Source organism: Narcine bancroftii, chromosome 8, assembly GCF_036971445.1.
Source record: "Narcine bancroftii isolate sNarBan1 chromosome 8, sNarBan1.hap1, whole genome shotgun sequence".
NCBI classification, from domain to species: domain Eukaryota; kingdom Metazoa; phylum Chordata; class Chondrichthyes; order Torpediniformes; family Narcinidae; genus Narcine; species Narcine bancroftii.
The window spans coordinates 108,435,526-108,451,330 of NC_091476.1; the positions used below are offsets into that span (position 1 = coordinate 108,435,526).

Consider the following 15,805-nt stretch of genomic DNA (forward strand, 5'->3'; position numbering starts at 1 on the left):
GTTTCCCCCCCCCCGCCCCAACCGATCCCCATCGCTGGTCACAACCTCTTCGCATTACTACCTTCAGGCAGAAGGTATGGAAGCTTGAAAACCAGCACCTCTAGGTTCATGAACAGTTTCTTTCCAGCAACAATCAGACTCTTGAACCTCCTCTTGGTATACATCATGGGCTGTCTCCGCTATTGCAACTGATTACTATGAATATTCATTATCTATTTTATATCTTTATTGTCTCTTTTAATTTCAATTGTTTTAGTTTTGTAAGTAGGTGTTTGGCTGCACCAAGTACACATTTACAGTGTACCATGTGTATGACAATAAACTAATTATCATTACACAAAGGACTTAATTGCTCAACTTCTTGCCAAAATGATATTACTTATTCCTCATATCCTGTTCTGAAAATTCCCAGTCATTCTCAACACCTGATATCAAATAAAGAAAAACCTGAGGGAGAAAATGAATGGAATTTTGTGATCTCTTGGCTTGCTAGCCAATCATGTTATTACCCCAAACACAGGCTGGCTTTGAAGTTCATAATAAAGAAGCAGAGAGTTATTAATACTACATTAAGATGCCATTCTGATTAATACCATTGGACATGCAATAGCATGGGTGAAAGGTCTCCCAGTGTTTTGATCATTCAGCATATATTTAAGTTCTCAATGCATTTTCCGATGGTACAGCAGCAGTGAACCTTATTTTCTGATCTGTGTAATGAGTAATAAAGTAGGTCTTGAACTTCTTGGAATAGGGTACATACTGTATAATGGGCATGTGTTCTGTTCATAAATTTGAGAAGATGAATGAAATAATTATGTAGCTTCTACGGTTAAAAGGAAGCTTTAAATGTAGTATTCCAGTCTGTATGCGGCCTCCCTATTCATGGGGTGAGAGCCAAATACTTGATCAAGCAGAAGGAAAATGAGGAAGATTAGCTCCTTATGCATCCGCCAGGCCCAGTAACTGTTATGTCTACAATAATTTGTGACACTATCTGTTGATTAATGTCATTGGCAATGCAAATCTCCTAGTCTTTCGTATCAGTTCCACAGCCATTTGGAGCACTTGTCCATCCTCATGTTTATGCTCCAGGCAAATACCTTAAGTAGTTCCTCTTATTCCCATTTCCTATGTGATTATTTAGCTTTTCCATGAATGATTAAATGCCCTATATTTCCAATTATTCTACATATTAGCATCCAAGCTCAGAATTACATTCTATTGCCTCTCTGGCAAATGTGATCATGTATCGCTCAAGAGCATTGGAATGCTTGGGTACAGAAAAATCTGACAGGCCTTTGCCAGCAAGACTGCAACAATCTTTCCCTGTTGATAGAATGAAGCAGAGATCAATGGAAGGAGGCATCAAATATTAATGGCAAGGATATCTAAATGATCAGTGTGAAAATCAAAGTTTAACGTTGGTTTTCTTCAGTTAACCAAGAAAGTTTGAAAATATAGGGGTTGAGTGCAATACACAAATAGGCTGAAGAAACTCATCAGGCCATTTAGCATCCATAGGGAGTAAAGGGTAACCAACATTTCAGGCCTGGGTCCTTCATCAGATATACTGAAATGATGGTCACCTTTAGATTTTTGATTTATTGCCAGAGTACATCCATGACTGAGATTCTCCTGCGGGCCAGGCAGAATTGCAGCATACCATTTATTGCAAAAAAAAACTGTAAACATATAAACAAATGGAAACAACTGTGCAGTCGAGAGGGAAAAAAATCAAACAATGAAGTGTACAAGTAAGAGTCCTTAAATGAGTCCCTAATTGAGTTTATTGTTGAGGAGTCTGATAGTGGAGGGGTAGCAGCTGTTCCTGAACCTGGTGGTGCGAGTCTTGTGACACCTAGACCTCTTTCCTGATGGCAGCAGCAAGAGAACGTGTGCTGGGTGGTGCGGATCCCCGATGATTGCTGCTGCTCTTTGACAGCAGCGTTCCCTATAGATATTCTGGATGTGGGGAAGGGGTTTGCCTGTGATGTATTGGGCTGTATCCACGAGCTTTTGCGGGGCTTTACGCTCGGGGATATTGGTGTCTCATTCCAGACCGTGATGCAGTCAGTCAGCACATTTTACACCACCATCTGTAGAAATTTGCCATAGTTTTCGCTGCCATACCAAACCTCCGCAAACTCCTGAGGAAGTAGAGGCATCAATGTCCTTTCTTCACAATGCCATTAATGTGTTGGCTCAAGGAAAGATCCTCCAAAATATTTACTCTCAAGAACTTAAATTTGCTCACCCTCTCCACCTCTGATTTCCCCAATGATCACTGGATCGTACACCTCTGGTTTTCCATTTCTGGTCGATAATCAGCTCCTTGGTTTTGGTGACAGTGAGTGCGAGGTTATTGTTGGTGCATCATTCAGCCAAGTTTTCAATCTCCCTCCTGTATCCTGACTCATTGACTCTTTTTATACACCTACTACCATGGTATTGTCAGCAAATTTGTAGATGGTGCTGATGTCATACCAAGCTACACAGTTGTAGGTGAAAAGTGAGTAGAGCAGGGGGCTAAGAACACATCCCTATGGTACTCTGGCACTGATGGCGATTGTGAAGGAGATGTTCTTATCAGTCCTCACTGATTGTGGCCTGTAGGTGAGGAAATCCATGATCTAATTACACAGTGGGGTGTTGAGTCCCATGTCTTGGAGTTTGCCCAACAGTTTTCAGGGGTTGATGGTGTTAAATGCCAAACTGTAGTTTATAAAGAGCCTCCTGATGTATGCCAGTTTGCTGTCCAGGTGTTCCAGGGCTTTGAGTAGAGCCAGTAAGATGGCATCCACTATTCCCACAATAGGCGAATTGGAATGGATCCATGTCACTGCTCAGACAGGAGCTGATCTGCTTCAACACTATCCTTTCAAAACACTTCATAGTTGATGTGAATGCTACTGGTCGATATTCATTTAGGCAGGCTACCACACTCTTCTTGGGCACCGGTATGATTGATGCCTGAATGAAACAGGTGGGTTCCACACCCTGCTGGAGTGAGATATTGAAGATGTCCGTAAATTGGTTTCAACAGATTTTTAATACTCAGCCGGGTACTCAGTCTGGACCGGATGTTTTCCTCAGATTCATTCTCCTGAAAGCAGCCTTGGACAGGACAGTATAGGATCATCTAGGATCATCTAGGGGGTGTGCATTGGTGGTTCTTTTTTGTTCTTGTGGTCGAATTGGGCGTAGAAGGCATCAAGTTCATCAGGGAATGAAGCTTTGCCATCTCCTACTGCACTAGATTCTGTTTTGTAGCAAGTTATGTAATTTAGGCCCTGTCACAGCTACCAGGTATCCCTCGTGGTTTCCATTTTCATTTGGAAACTCCATATCAACCGGGAAATGACTTTCCACTGGTCATAATTGCTGCTTCTGGTGTGATCTGGATCTCTGGACTTAAAGGCATGTGATCTGGCTCTCAGCAGGTTCCAGATCTCATTGTTCATCCAGGGCTACTGGCTGGGGAAAACCATGAACTATTTGGTGGAGATGCACCCGTCCACGGCTGTTTTGATAAAGTCTGGTGTAATTGTTCAGATCCTCAGCTGAGTCCTTGAACAACACCTATCTGCTGAATTGAGGAAGTCCTGCAACGGATCTTCAGCTTCTTGCACCACATTCTAGCTAATATCTGGAGCCTCTCTTTTTAGGCACTGTCTGTATGAAGGCAGAAGCAGCACAGCCAGATGATCTGATTTGCCAAAATCTGGTCTTGGGAAAGAATGGTAGGCCTTCTTTATCTTAGTGTAGCAGTGATCGAGTGTGCTTGGAGCTTTAGTAGAGCAGGTTACATGCTGGTGGTAGTTGGGCAATGGTTTTGTTGAGACAGGCCTAGTTAAGATTTGTAGTGTGTTGAGGTGGGCTGTCTCTTGTTTACTGACCACATCATGCAGCTCTGCAAGTGCATGTTTGCAATCAGCAAGTGAGAATCACTTTACTTCCCATGGATGCTGCGTGACCTGCTGAGTTGTGTCAGTTCAACAATTCATTAATCCATACCATGAGCTAGCACCAAAATGCTTCATGATGCCATGCCTGGTAAGATCAAGGTGATGATGTCATCATGTCAATCAGTGTGGCCATTTTACATTTCAAATGCTATTACTCCACCTTCACAATATTTAACTGAACACCCCTGAAGACAATGGGAAGAATAATTTTCCTTCCTTTCCTTTCTGTAACTCCTGTTTGAAGCAATTCCAAGCACACTCAGATGTTGGAATCAATATGATTATACACCTTGTTAAAGTGTGACATTCATAATTCAAGAATAAAAGGAAATCAAGGGACGACACCAGTAAAAAAAAATGACAAAATGACAATGAATGAACAAATTAATTTTGCAAATCCAAATTAAATCAAACAAAAAGGGAATCAATATTAATTGTTTAATTTTGGAGGGAGAAAGGATGAGGTTGATTGTACCAATGACAATGGAAAAATGGGAATAAATCAGAAAGATTAAACTGGGCAGGCTCAAAATATAATGTAAGAGTTTTATAGAATGTAAGATTTTAGCTCAATGGTACTGGAGTCCAAAGGGAGGGAAGTTTGCTTCAGATACACAGCCTTGGGCAGATGGCGTATGTGGCAATATTATCCATGTTCACTTTGGGAACAAAATCCTGACCTTGGACTAAATGAAGTGTAGTTTCACCAAAGTTTATAATGTTAGCTTATGAGATAATCTTGCTTTAGTTTGCCCTCATCTTAGAAGATCGAGGGTTGATGTAATCAAGGTTTTTAAAATAACAAAAGGTGCAGAAATGAATGTTGACAGTAAAAATCCCTGTAATCCAGAATTCAAGTTATCCAGAAGCAGCCTGAAGCAACCAGCAAAAAAAATTGCTGAAAATAAATGGGTAACAAATACAAAAGTTTAAAATTGGCGCCCCCTAGTGGTTAGGTCACCAATCACTCAACAAGCAATCTCAAGCAACCTGAAAATTCACTTATCAGGTATCAACCAATCCCCATAGGTGCCAAATACTGGGGTTTTACTGTACTTAAACTGGAGGAGTGGTAGCTAGTTTTGAACAATTAATTCCGTTCAAATCCCACTGAGCAGCTAGGGAATTCAAATCCAAGTAAGTAGTAAATCGAAATTTAACCTGCAATCAGGGTGTTGATAATAGGTGTCCATAATAGGTGTTCAGGGAAGACACCTACCAGCATTGCCTGGTCTGGCCCAGAAACCCCAATGTGCTTTGCTCTCAACTGTCTGCTCAGTTCAGGAGCAATTAGGGATGGACAATAAGTGCTGGCATTGCATTGACAAGCATGTTTGCCTCCTATGGACAAGTAACAAATCTAGTCATCTAATGTGGGGAAAGCCAGAATGGTTTTATAATTAGAGATATCCATGAAGAAATAAAATTAGGATGTACTTTTTCCACCCAAAGGGACATGGAAATGTGGAACCTCGCCTCTGCAGAAAGGCTCCGATGCTTTATGATCAGGAAGGATATCAGAACATCTGAAGCATAGGCAAGTGGATTAATCGAGGAACAGACCAGTCATGAGGAATGGGTAATCTTACAGAAGGTTTGAGGTAAAATAGCATAGAGAAATAGTATTTCAAATGTCTGGACTAACAACATGCATGGTACTGCATATTCAAAGGGCATCAAGGCAACTGGGAAATTTAGTCCCATAAATTAAGTAGATCTAGAATGAAATATTAACATCAGTAAGTATGGTCAGGAAATTAGTGAATTGCTATAACAACCCATCTAATATTCAAAATTATTTATGGTATGGAGTATTAAAGAGAAATAATATGTTGGCAGGTGGGTTAAAAACAGATCTGATTACTTAAATTGGTGAAAGAGACATAAGAACAAAGTATAATGATACCATGATTTTAAAGTTCCCTCTCATGCTGTCTCTGAAATTCCCACCTCGTTTTGTTTGTGAATCCACACACATAACAATGTTGTTGACTCAGAACTGACCACTGAAATTATCTCACAAAGTAGCAATTTCAGGGGAAGTCATGGGTGGGCAATGCATCCTACCAATGAAGGAATTCTGCGAGTGAGTAGATAAAAACAACTGAAGTGCACTACAGCAGGCTGGAAGAAGATGATGGCAAAATGACATTTTGTCAGTTTGCTGGATGAAGTCCAGAATGAGCTTTGTATGTGCAGCCACTGCCGGGCCACAAGGTAACATTGGCAAGGCTTTGCATGGAAAGACCAAGGAACCTGATGACCCAATCCCCAAACCAAAGCCAGATCCTAATGTATACCCAGGAATGCTGTCTGCAAACAAAGCTTTACCCTGGCCAGCACAGCTGATTAATTCAGTTAATTGCTGTTCATAAACTCCAGTTAAATTACAGAAGGAGTGTGAAGCTATGCCTGTGTCAGCTCCCAATTCTCCACAAAACAATTTGGCTAACAGTCTAGTTTGAGAAGCTGTTGGTTCCTCACAACAGTATCTGCTCATTCTCAATGCATTTTGAAATGGCATAAACTTGGATTTTAGAGTCATTTTGGAGAGTTCACACCAGCTTCAAGGCATGACCAGTCCATTTCCAGATTAGTCAGGAATAAAGTGATACTCTACTGTACTGGTGAGGTTCAACTAGTTACTGACTGTTATGGATGTCATTAAGAACACTAATCTACTTTAGAGGACATTGAGCTGAAAAGAAAAGAAATGAAAATAACAGTAACATATCAGATAAAAGGCCGCATGTGATACAAGACTGTTACTATACAGCTGGTGTCAATTCCCTGCATGAATAGCATGTACATGCTGCAAGGCAGATGAGTTGCATGCCCTAATATTTGAGGGTTTGAGATGACAGTACTGAGAATTGAGGAAGGGAGAGGAGATCAACATGTGTCTGTAACAAACACATCCCCATTTCTGTGGTATCTCATGCTGATGGCCCATGTCCCCAGCACAAATTTGTGTACGTTCCTCCCCTCCCCTCATCTGTGTAGTAGGGTTACCTTAAAATGTGTGCACTCGCTAGTGTTTTAATAGGCACATCCCATGTCTTTAAGCACTGATGTTAAAACTGGTGCAATCTTCATGCCTTTGGTGGGCTTTTGAGGTTGGCTTTGGAACCGTAATGTCCATGTTCAGTGTTGGCGCAGGAGTTTACCAGGCACTCCTTCCTAGAGAGACCACAGCAAGCAGCATGAATATAACTACCTACCCTCTGGCTTCATCCAGTTAATACTTTACTTGTGGGGTTACAAACAAGCAATCGCATCACTAATCAGTTAAACGACATCAGCCTTAAGCTTGCTCAGAGCTAGACTCTACCAGCTGTGCAGGTGACTTTCCATCACCCTTCTGGGGAAGTCACGACAGCATAGTAGGAGCAGATCCTGGAAATTCCAGCTCCAATTTGAGTAGTTGGGACGTGTTTATATCATGGTAATTGTGAGAATAGGATATTCCAAAGTGCTTCATGATCACTTTTGAAATGTGATTTGTCGCAACATTAGAAGTACAGCAAGGTTCCACAAACCTAGTTGAGATTGGCATAATAACCCTTCAATGACATTGTGAATATTATCTAGGACTCCAAAGAAGAAAATCCCAATTGTTCTTGGTTAGTACAAAGATCTTTTATATGCAAGTGAGTCTTTAGTTTAAAGGTCGCCTCTGTTGGAGTAATTCCTTCAGTAAATCTATGGGAATGCCAGCCTGTATTTTGTGCTCAATTCTCTTGAGAGGAGCTTGAATTCATAACCATCTGAACTCTGATGTGAGAAAATTAAGGCAACTGTAACTTAGGATAAACAAGGAAGGATGAGATGGTCAGCAGGTAAAAGGATGGTTGAAGGATTAGGGGAGGATTTTGGGGTGGATTATCTTGGGTGATTTGCCAAGATAACTCTGCATTCTGATGTTGTCGACCAGAGGCAAATGGAAAACCCACAAATTTAACAATAGAGTTAGTTTTTAGGTTGGTTTGGCCTAATGTAGAAAAAATAATTGGGATCAAAGGGGCTGTGGGAAAGGGTAAAAAAATATGTGTACCAGTATATGGAAGCAGGGAATCCAAAACTGATACTCTAGTGAACAATATTGAAGATTGAGAATCTCAAGAATTATGTTACTGCATGCAGAAGAGTGGCTGATAATCAGAATGAGAAGTCTGTTGACAAGGTGTGAATTACAGACAAATCCCTGAAGATATGCTCCCAGTAAAAATAGTTTTGCAACCTGATCAGGAAGGTGTTTACTCTGATTCGAAAATCATTCAGACTCTGGGTGACATCAATATGCAGTTACTCCTTATGAAAAGAGCATGGTCACCCATGCCACTCGAGTCATCAGGACACAATAATGTGTCATGTTACATTGACCCCAGCTCATCTTTTCCCATTACAAAGCTCAGATACTTACATTGTTTTCACATTTGTATGTGAGTTATTACTCCTGCAATGAGTGAAACAAGGTGTCTGCAGATCATATCTTAGTAGTCGGACCTTGACACCTCTGAGGTGACTAAATACAGTCTTTACTTCAAACGATACATCACTGATATCATGAAGCCCTGTTGTGCCTTATCTTGTAGAACTGCACTCCCACTAGTCACTGAACTATTTGATTTAATTCATATAGAATAATGCAGAGCCATGACAATAAAACTATATGCATAGACTATAGGCACAGACTACTGAGAGGTATATCAAAGGTGTTATAGTTAAACCAGCTTGTTCGTATTCCCATTGCGCAAATTGCTAACAGGAAACATTCTCTTTAAAATGGTTTATAAATAAGGGTGTTGAATATCTTATATTCATATCTTACTTACTTCTTTTTTCCAACTTGCTTAATTATAAACCTTACAATCTTTTTAATAATAAATATTAGAATGAGGAATCCTATCACCCCTCCGACAATGGAAAGAATGAGAATTGTCAATCTGTTGTCCACTGGTAACACTGCAATACAAAGGAGAGTTTTGTAAATTAGTACAATTTCATCAATGAGTTGCATTCTAAAGTAATGAAAATACAGTCATACAATTTTATATACATTTTGTTTTAGAGGTGGCAAGGTTAGCGTAGCAGTTAGAGCAATGCTGTTACACCACCAGTGGCTTGGGATCGGATCCCGTGCTCTCTGTAAGGAGTTTGTGTGTTCTCCCCGTGTCCGCGTGGGTTTCCTCCAGCTGCTTCAGTTTCCTCCCAACCTTCAAAATGCACAGGGGTGAAGGTCAATTGGGTGTAATTAGGCAGCACGGATTTGGGAGCTGTGAGGGCCTGTTACCAAGCTGAATGTCTAAATTTTTTTTTAATTAAAGAAGGGGGAATTTAATGCAGAATAAACAGTGCTTTCCTTGTGATGACAGGAATTTATCTCCACAACGTCTTCCCAATACTAGACAGAAACATTTGTGACAGGTGGAGAATAACATATAGTCTGGTGTCCCTCCTATTGATTATCTCAGCATTTGCCATGGGCTACGTCAGCACTGCTAAGGTAACAATTTGTGTTTCATTGGCTATGGGGTAATTAATAGGGGATGATCAGCAGGTTTCGTTACCCATATTAAATCTATTGCCATTAAATCTTGCAAGGGTTGGAGTCAATGTTGACCAAGGACCACTATCCCAGTTATAACTGCATTTCTAGTTCTTCTTTTGTGTGAGTCTTCCAGTTGGAGCAGGAAATAGCCAGAGATTGTAAAGGAGTATTCTCAGCCAATGGCTGAAAGGCATGAATTTGTGACCATGTAAGACTGTTACCCTTTTAATCGATGAGATTGCTCAAGAAATTTTGGCACATCCTTGGTTTGATGAGAAAGGCTATGTAGGGTTGACTGGATTGCACATGCCCCCTCCCACCCCATCTCTTTCCCCCTGCCCCAACCACCTCCCGCGCCCCTCTTAGAGTGTATCCTTATCAACACAACCATTTCTTTCTTTACATTTTGCATGATTTCTATGTTATTCACCTCAGCTCTGCATGTGGTAGTGAACTCCACATTCTAACCCCTTGCAGAATTTGCCCCAAATTTTCCACTCCACATGATAGCAAATACTTTAAACGTATGGCCCTGGGTTCTGATCTTCATTCACATCATCTCTTCCCCATCCTGCTCAATGTTTGCAAGGGTGATGACTATTTGGCCTACTGAATGCCACAAAATCACTGATGAGAAGCCATTAAAATATAATTCTTGAATTATCAGTCATCTCAAGAAACATCAAGGTACTCACATTCACTGACCACCACAAGCTGCAGAGTTGCATTGGTCTCTTGATGTTTTTCCTGAGGGTTTTTGAAGAAACAAGTATAAAATCCCATATCATCAAAATCCACATTTGTCAGCAACAGGGAGATATTCTTTGCTTTAACGTCTCCGGCGAGGACGATTCTGCTGTCTAAATATTCAGTGACAAAAGGCTTTTTCCCTTTCAGTTTGATATGAATAATCTGTACAGAAAAGAAACATAGTTACAAATTGATTTGGAATGAAAAGGTTAGGGTTAATCCTCTCCCGATCACCTCCTATCTCATCAATCCAATCCTAAGGAAAATAAACATGTTTTTACAGCACTGTTCATTTGATCAGGTATCACAAATTGCTTTACAGTACATGAAGCACTTTTAAAGTCCATTCCTATTGTGATAGGAAAATAAGCCAGACCGTTTGCACACAATGGGATCCCACGATCAGCTATGTGATATTGATGAGATAATCTGCCTCAGTGATATTGGTTGAGGAATAAATATTGACTAGGGAATTCTGGATAAAACTTCCTGACTTACTTTTATATTTTGCCCTCAAGACTTGATCTTGATAGTCCACTCTTTTCCACACTTAAAGACCTTGTCTCTGATTCCAGCCTGAGAGGGGGTCATGTTGTCCCGACTCACCAGTCAAACAGTGGCACCTGGAAGGCCATTCAAAAACAGAGGCCAATATAATTCTGCCCAAAGCTGATGTTCAGAAGGCACAGGTCAGAGCATTAAATGGTTAAGAAGGTACATTGCAGCATGAGGGAGGGAGGTACATTAAAGGGTTGAGGAGGTGCATTGAAGGGTTGGGGAGGGAGGTACATTGAAGGTTTGGGGGTTTCTTTGAAAGGTTAGGAGGGAGGTACTGAAGGGTCAGGGGTATATTGAAGAGTTGGCAAGGGAGGTACTCTGAAGGGTCAGGGATATTTTGAAGTGTTGGGAGGGAGGTACACTGAAGAGTTGGGGGGTACTTTGAAGGATTGGGGGGTACTTTGAAGGATTGGGGAGGGAGGTACACTGAAGGGTCAGGGGGTACATTGAAGGGTTAGGGAGGGAGGTCTGCACCAGGCCCTGTTGTATCTGTATGAATTATGTCATCTACTCCCTTGAGTCTTTTCTGCTCAGAATCCATTCTCTGGCTTCGAAGAGTGTCAATGTATCCGAGATCTTAATGTACAAAAAGATTCTCCAGCAAATGTGAATGCCAATTTGGGATATCATTAAGAATGAGATTTTGCAGGAAGGAAAATGTAGTTTCTCAAGCCATAGTAATACAAACAAAACATGCTGAAGGGTCTTAATGTGAAATTTTAACTGTTTGCAACCTGATCTGCTGAGTACATCCAACACTTTCAATGCTTATTTCAGATGTTGAGGTAAAATATGTACAACTTTAAAAAACGTTAACAGTTAAACGTTTCTTTTGTCTGATAGTTTCAGACCCTCTCTCTCCCCCATATTATCATCAATTAACACTGGTTATATTTTTAAGACTCACACCCATTCAAAACACATTGAGGCATCTCCCTCAGACTTTAATGTATCTCCCTCCCCACTCTTCAATGTACCTCCCTCCACAACTCCAATATAACTCCCCAACTCTTCAATATACCTCGTTCCACACCCTTCGGTGTACCTCCCTCACCATTGTTCCTCCCTCCATAACCCATCAGTGAACCTCCCTCTCCAACCCTTCAATATACATTCCTCCCTAACACTTCAAAATACCTCCCTCACCCTTGAATGTTCCTGCCTCCCTAACCCTTCAATATACCCCCAACCGTTCAGTGTACCTCCTTCCCTAACCGTGCCATGTACCTCCCTCCCTCACACTGCAATGTGTCTTCTTAACCCTTTAATGCTCTGACCTGTGCCTTCTGAACATCAGCTGTGGGCAGAATTATATGGGCCTCTGTTTTTGAATGGCCTTCCAAGTGCCACTATTTGACTGGTGAGTCAGGATAACATGACCCCTTCTCAAGCTGGAATCAGAAACAAGGTCTTTAAGTGTGGAAAAGAGTGGACTATCAATTTCATCTGTATGAGAGAACTGCCCTTCTATGTCTCCTTTTCTGTCCCTTTCATGGAATTCCAAAGTACTCTAAAGCTAATTTGGAAATGTAACAATGTTGTAAAGGAAATTCAGCAGCTAATTTGAGTACAGGAAGCTCCCATCAGAGCATAGTATTACACTCAGGTAATCCCCACTGTTCTCAAGCTCTCCTCTTCTCCTCCCTTTCTCCCCCACTTTTTTATTCAGGTGCTTCCTTGCTTTTGCTTATACCTGATGAAGGTTCCAGGCCCGAAACATTGGTGACTCTTTATTCCTATGGATGCTGTGTAACCTACTGAGTTTCTCCAGTATGTTTGTGCATTGCACTCGACCTTAGCATCTGCAGACTTTCTTGTTTGATGGATAATCCTGTTTTAGTGATGTTGACAATCATTGACTCAGACACCAAGGTTACTGCTCCAGCTGTCCTACATTACATGACAATGGGAATGGTTCCGTCCACCTGAAAGTGCTGGATTTAGGGTCTTGTCCACAATTACCTCAGGCCCACACTTCACTATCAAGTTAGACTCTTGCGCTCGTGCATCTGGTGTGAGGTTTAAACTCTGAGCCTTGGCCTCAATAACAAATGCACAGTCACAGCTAGCAGAGGTGTATATTAAATAAAGTTGACACAGTAAATTGGTGGGAGGGAAGTGATTGAGAGGTGATATAGTTAAGAGTGGTAAGATGCATGGATTGAGGCTGAGTCACAGAATGGACTCTCATTTCATTGACGCAAGAAGTCAGGGAGGGATCACAAGGGTATGCTCACTTTCTGTGCTGACGATGTTTTATTTTTCTGAAAATTCCACCAGAAGGATGCATCTTTGTAGTCCATGCAGCTGGCAAAAGTACAGGGGAGGATGACATCACTGCCATTCACAACCGTAATTGTTGGCAATTTTCCAATGTTAACTTCAAGCCCTAAATTTATGTGAAATAGAAAGAAACCTGCCAAGAGAGAAATCCGAATTAAAACCCAACATTGTAAACTTTCATTAATGCTGATCATATCTTTGCTTCCACTGATGCCATTCCCACTAACCCTTTGAAGGATTAGTCATTCCTGCATTTCAGAAACCCAGTTGCCAAAAGCTTTCTTGTGCTTTCTTCAAGATTTAAGATTCAATTTATTGTCATGTAGTAAAGACGTTGCAATATCACACGGAATTTGTTTTCATCTGCAGTAAGGTAGACAGATTTGCCATCAGCAAAAATTGAGTGTTAGTGGTGTACTTGGTTGATTCAGTGCCTGTCTTTCCCTCCAACTTCCAGACACAAACGTAAGCTGCGTGTGCACAAGGAAACTGAACACCAAGCAAGAATGAACATGACTTCCTGACAGTGATCAGCAGACCAAACCTGTGCTGATTTTACTTTGACAGCTTCTGTTTGCCCTAAAATCTATCACAACCTATTAGAACAATGACTCTGAATCTTCATCCAATCCACTGTTATTTCTATAATGACCACTTACCTTCCATAAACCAGCTCATACAAAATTTTTTGCTGATAACCCGACTCCTATCAAGCCTGGTTTACCCATCAACCCTGTGCTCGCAGATTCACATTGTCTCTCAGTCCAGTAAAAATCTGATCTTAACATGTTCAATCTTGATTCCAAATTCTCCAGTGGTCTTACTACCCCACCCCCTCCTCCATTTCTATGTACCTCCAAGATTTCTATGCTCCTCAAATTCTGACTTCTTGCACATCCCTGCTCTCCATCCTCAGTGTCCATCAGATGCCTTGACTTTAAGGCAGTGGTTCTCAACCTTTTTCTTTCCACTCACATACCACTTTAAGTATCCCCTATGCCATAGGTGCTCTGTGATTAGTAAGGGATTGTTTACGGTGGTATGTGGATGGAAAGAAAAATGTTTGAAAACCAGTTTTAATTGACTCGTTATGTGCAAGGTTTCATAGCTCCAAAGGAAATGGGCCAATGACCAATTTTTTCAAGCAAAATATTTCAGTAACAATTGGGTGTAGAGCAGTGATTCTCAGCCTTCCCTCCCTACTCACATACCACCTTAAGCAATCCCTTACTAATCACAGAGCACTTATAGCATAGGGACTACTTAAAGTGTAATTTGAGTGGAAAGAAAAAAGTTGAGAACCACTGCTTTAAGGTCTCTAATTCTTTTTCTAAACCTCGACTCAGCCAAAGGGGTGTTCCTTAAAATCAACAGTGTTGCCCAATTTGTTTGGTAATGCTCCTGTGAAATATCTTGACATCTTTTTACAATGTTAAAGATGTTTTATAAATGCAGTGTTGTTAAATGATGAATCTTGTTCAGTGTGGTAATCTTTTTGTCTGTTGCCTGTTGTCTTTGATCTATCGAGCTCTTATACACACTTTTAATCTAGTCACTATGGAATCATTGTTTTCCTTGGCATATTTATTCATCCTCTTCCTAAATTATTCCTGAAAGAATAACATTTCCTTGGAGATTAAAGTACAACCATAGCCATGTACAGAGGTTAGATCATTGAGCAATTGTACATTACTGTTTTGATAAGAATTATTAACCTCAGATGCTAATTAAATGGACGTGTGTTAGTACTTGGATGGTAGACTACCTTATGAAGCAAGCAGAGTCTGGAGAGGAAGTCCAGGTCACTAGATAATTCTCCCAAGATTCATCTATGCTGTAAAAACCCACTCCAATATCTGAGGTGGCCTGATTTTTGCCACAGTCATACGACAAACTTTGTTGTGGTTCTAATTGGCATAACAATACAGAGCTATTTATTATTCTGTGTATGGACCAATCACTGTGTAGCTATACAGGAAATGGAATTTATTTCAAGGATGGATAACTCCCTATGCAAAGTTATTCTCTCGTTCAATGGCTAAAATGTTACTCGAGGAGTAGAATCTCGGAGTGCAACCGTTAAGGACCCCTACAACCCTGCTGACAGCATCTTTCTGCTACTCCCTTCAGGAAAGAGATCCAGGAGTATCAGAGCCAGTGCCACCAGGCTGAGGAACAGTTTCTTCCCATGAGCAGTGAGACTGTTGTATGACCAAAGGAACTGCTCACACTAACTAACTGAGACTCTCATATTTACAAAACAATGTTTATTTATTTGTATATATGAATACCTGTCCAACATATGTATTGTTTGTCTGTATGTGTGTTGTATCTGGTTGTGTGCCTGCATGTTTTGCACTGAGGACCAGAGAACACAGTTTTGTCAGGTTGTACTTGTGCAACTAGATGAGAATAAACTTGAGAATCTATTTTGGAGGTGTATTGATCTGATGGATTTTGAGTATTGTCTGCCACAATACTAGATGCTCATTAATAAATAGCACAGGCCTTCTTTTGTTTCAGATTTCAGCATGTAGAGTTCTATCTGATTTTTGCTGGCCTGATGTAGTCAGGTACTAGGGATAAAGCAAGAGGAACTGATCCAATTCCCAGCCTAGCAATTTACCCTGCCCACTGCACATAATTGTTACAAAATGTATGAGAGGAAATCAGTAAAAATCTGGAGCTCTCCTCC

The 15,805-nt window shown here is 40.8% G+C and overlaps 1 protein-coding gene across 1 annotated transcript in view; it reads right to left on the reverse strand.

Moving 5' to 3' along the window:
• Window positions 1–33: 33 nt before the first annotated feature.
• LOC138741157 (sodium channel subunit beta-4-like) overlaps window positions 34–15,805 on the reverse strand; it is a 33,780-nt gene continuing 18,008 nt past the window's right edge. Inside the window, exons 2-5 of the mRNA XM_069894796.1 lie at window positions 13,065–13,243; window positions 10,215–10,431; window positions 8,804–8,933; window positions 34–7,148 (exon numbers count right to left, since the gene is read on the reverse strand). Coding sequence (XP_069750897.1) covers window positions 7,061–7,148; window positions 8,804–8,933; window positions 10,215–10,431; window positions 13,065–13,243 — 614 coding nt within the window. The 3' untranslated portion in view covers window positions 34–7,060. The remainder of the gene's footprint in view (window positions 7,149–8,803; window positions 8,934–10,214; window positions 10,432–13,064; window positions 13,244–15,805) is intronic.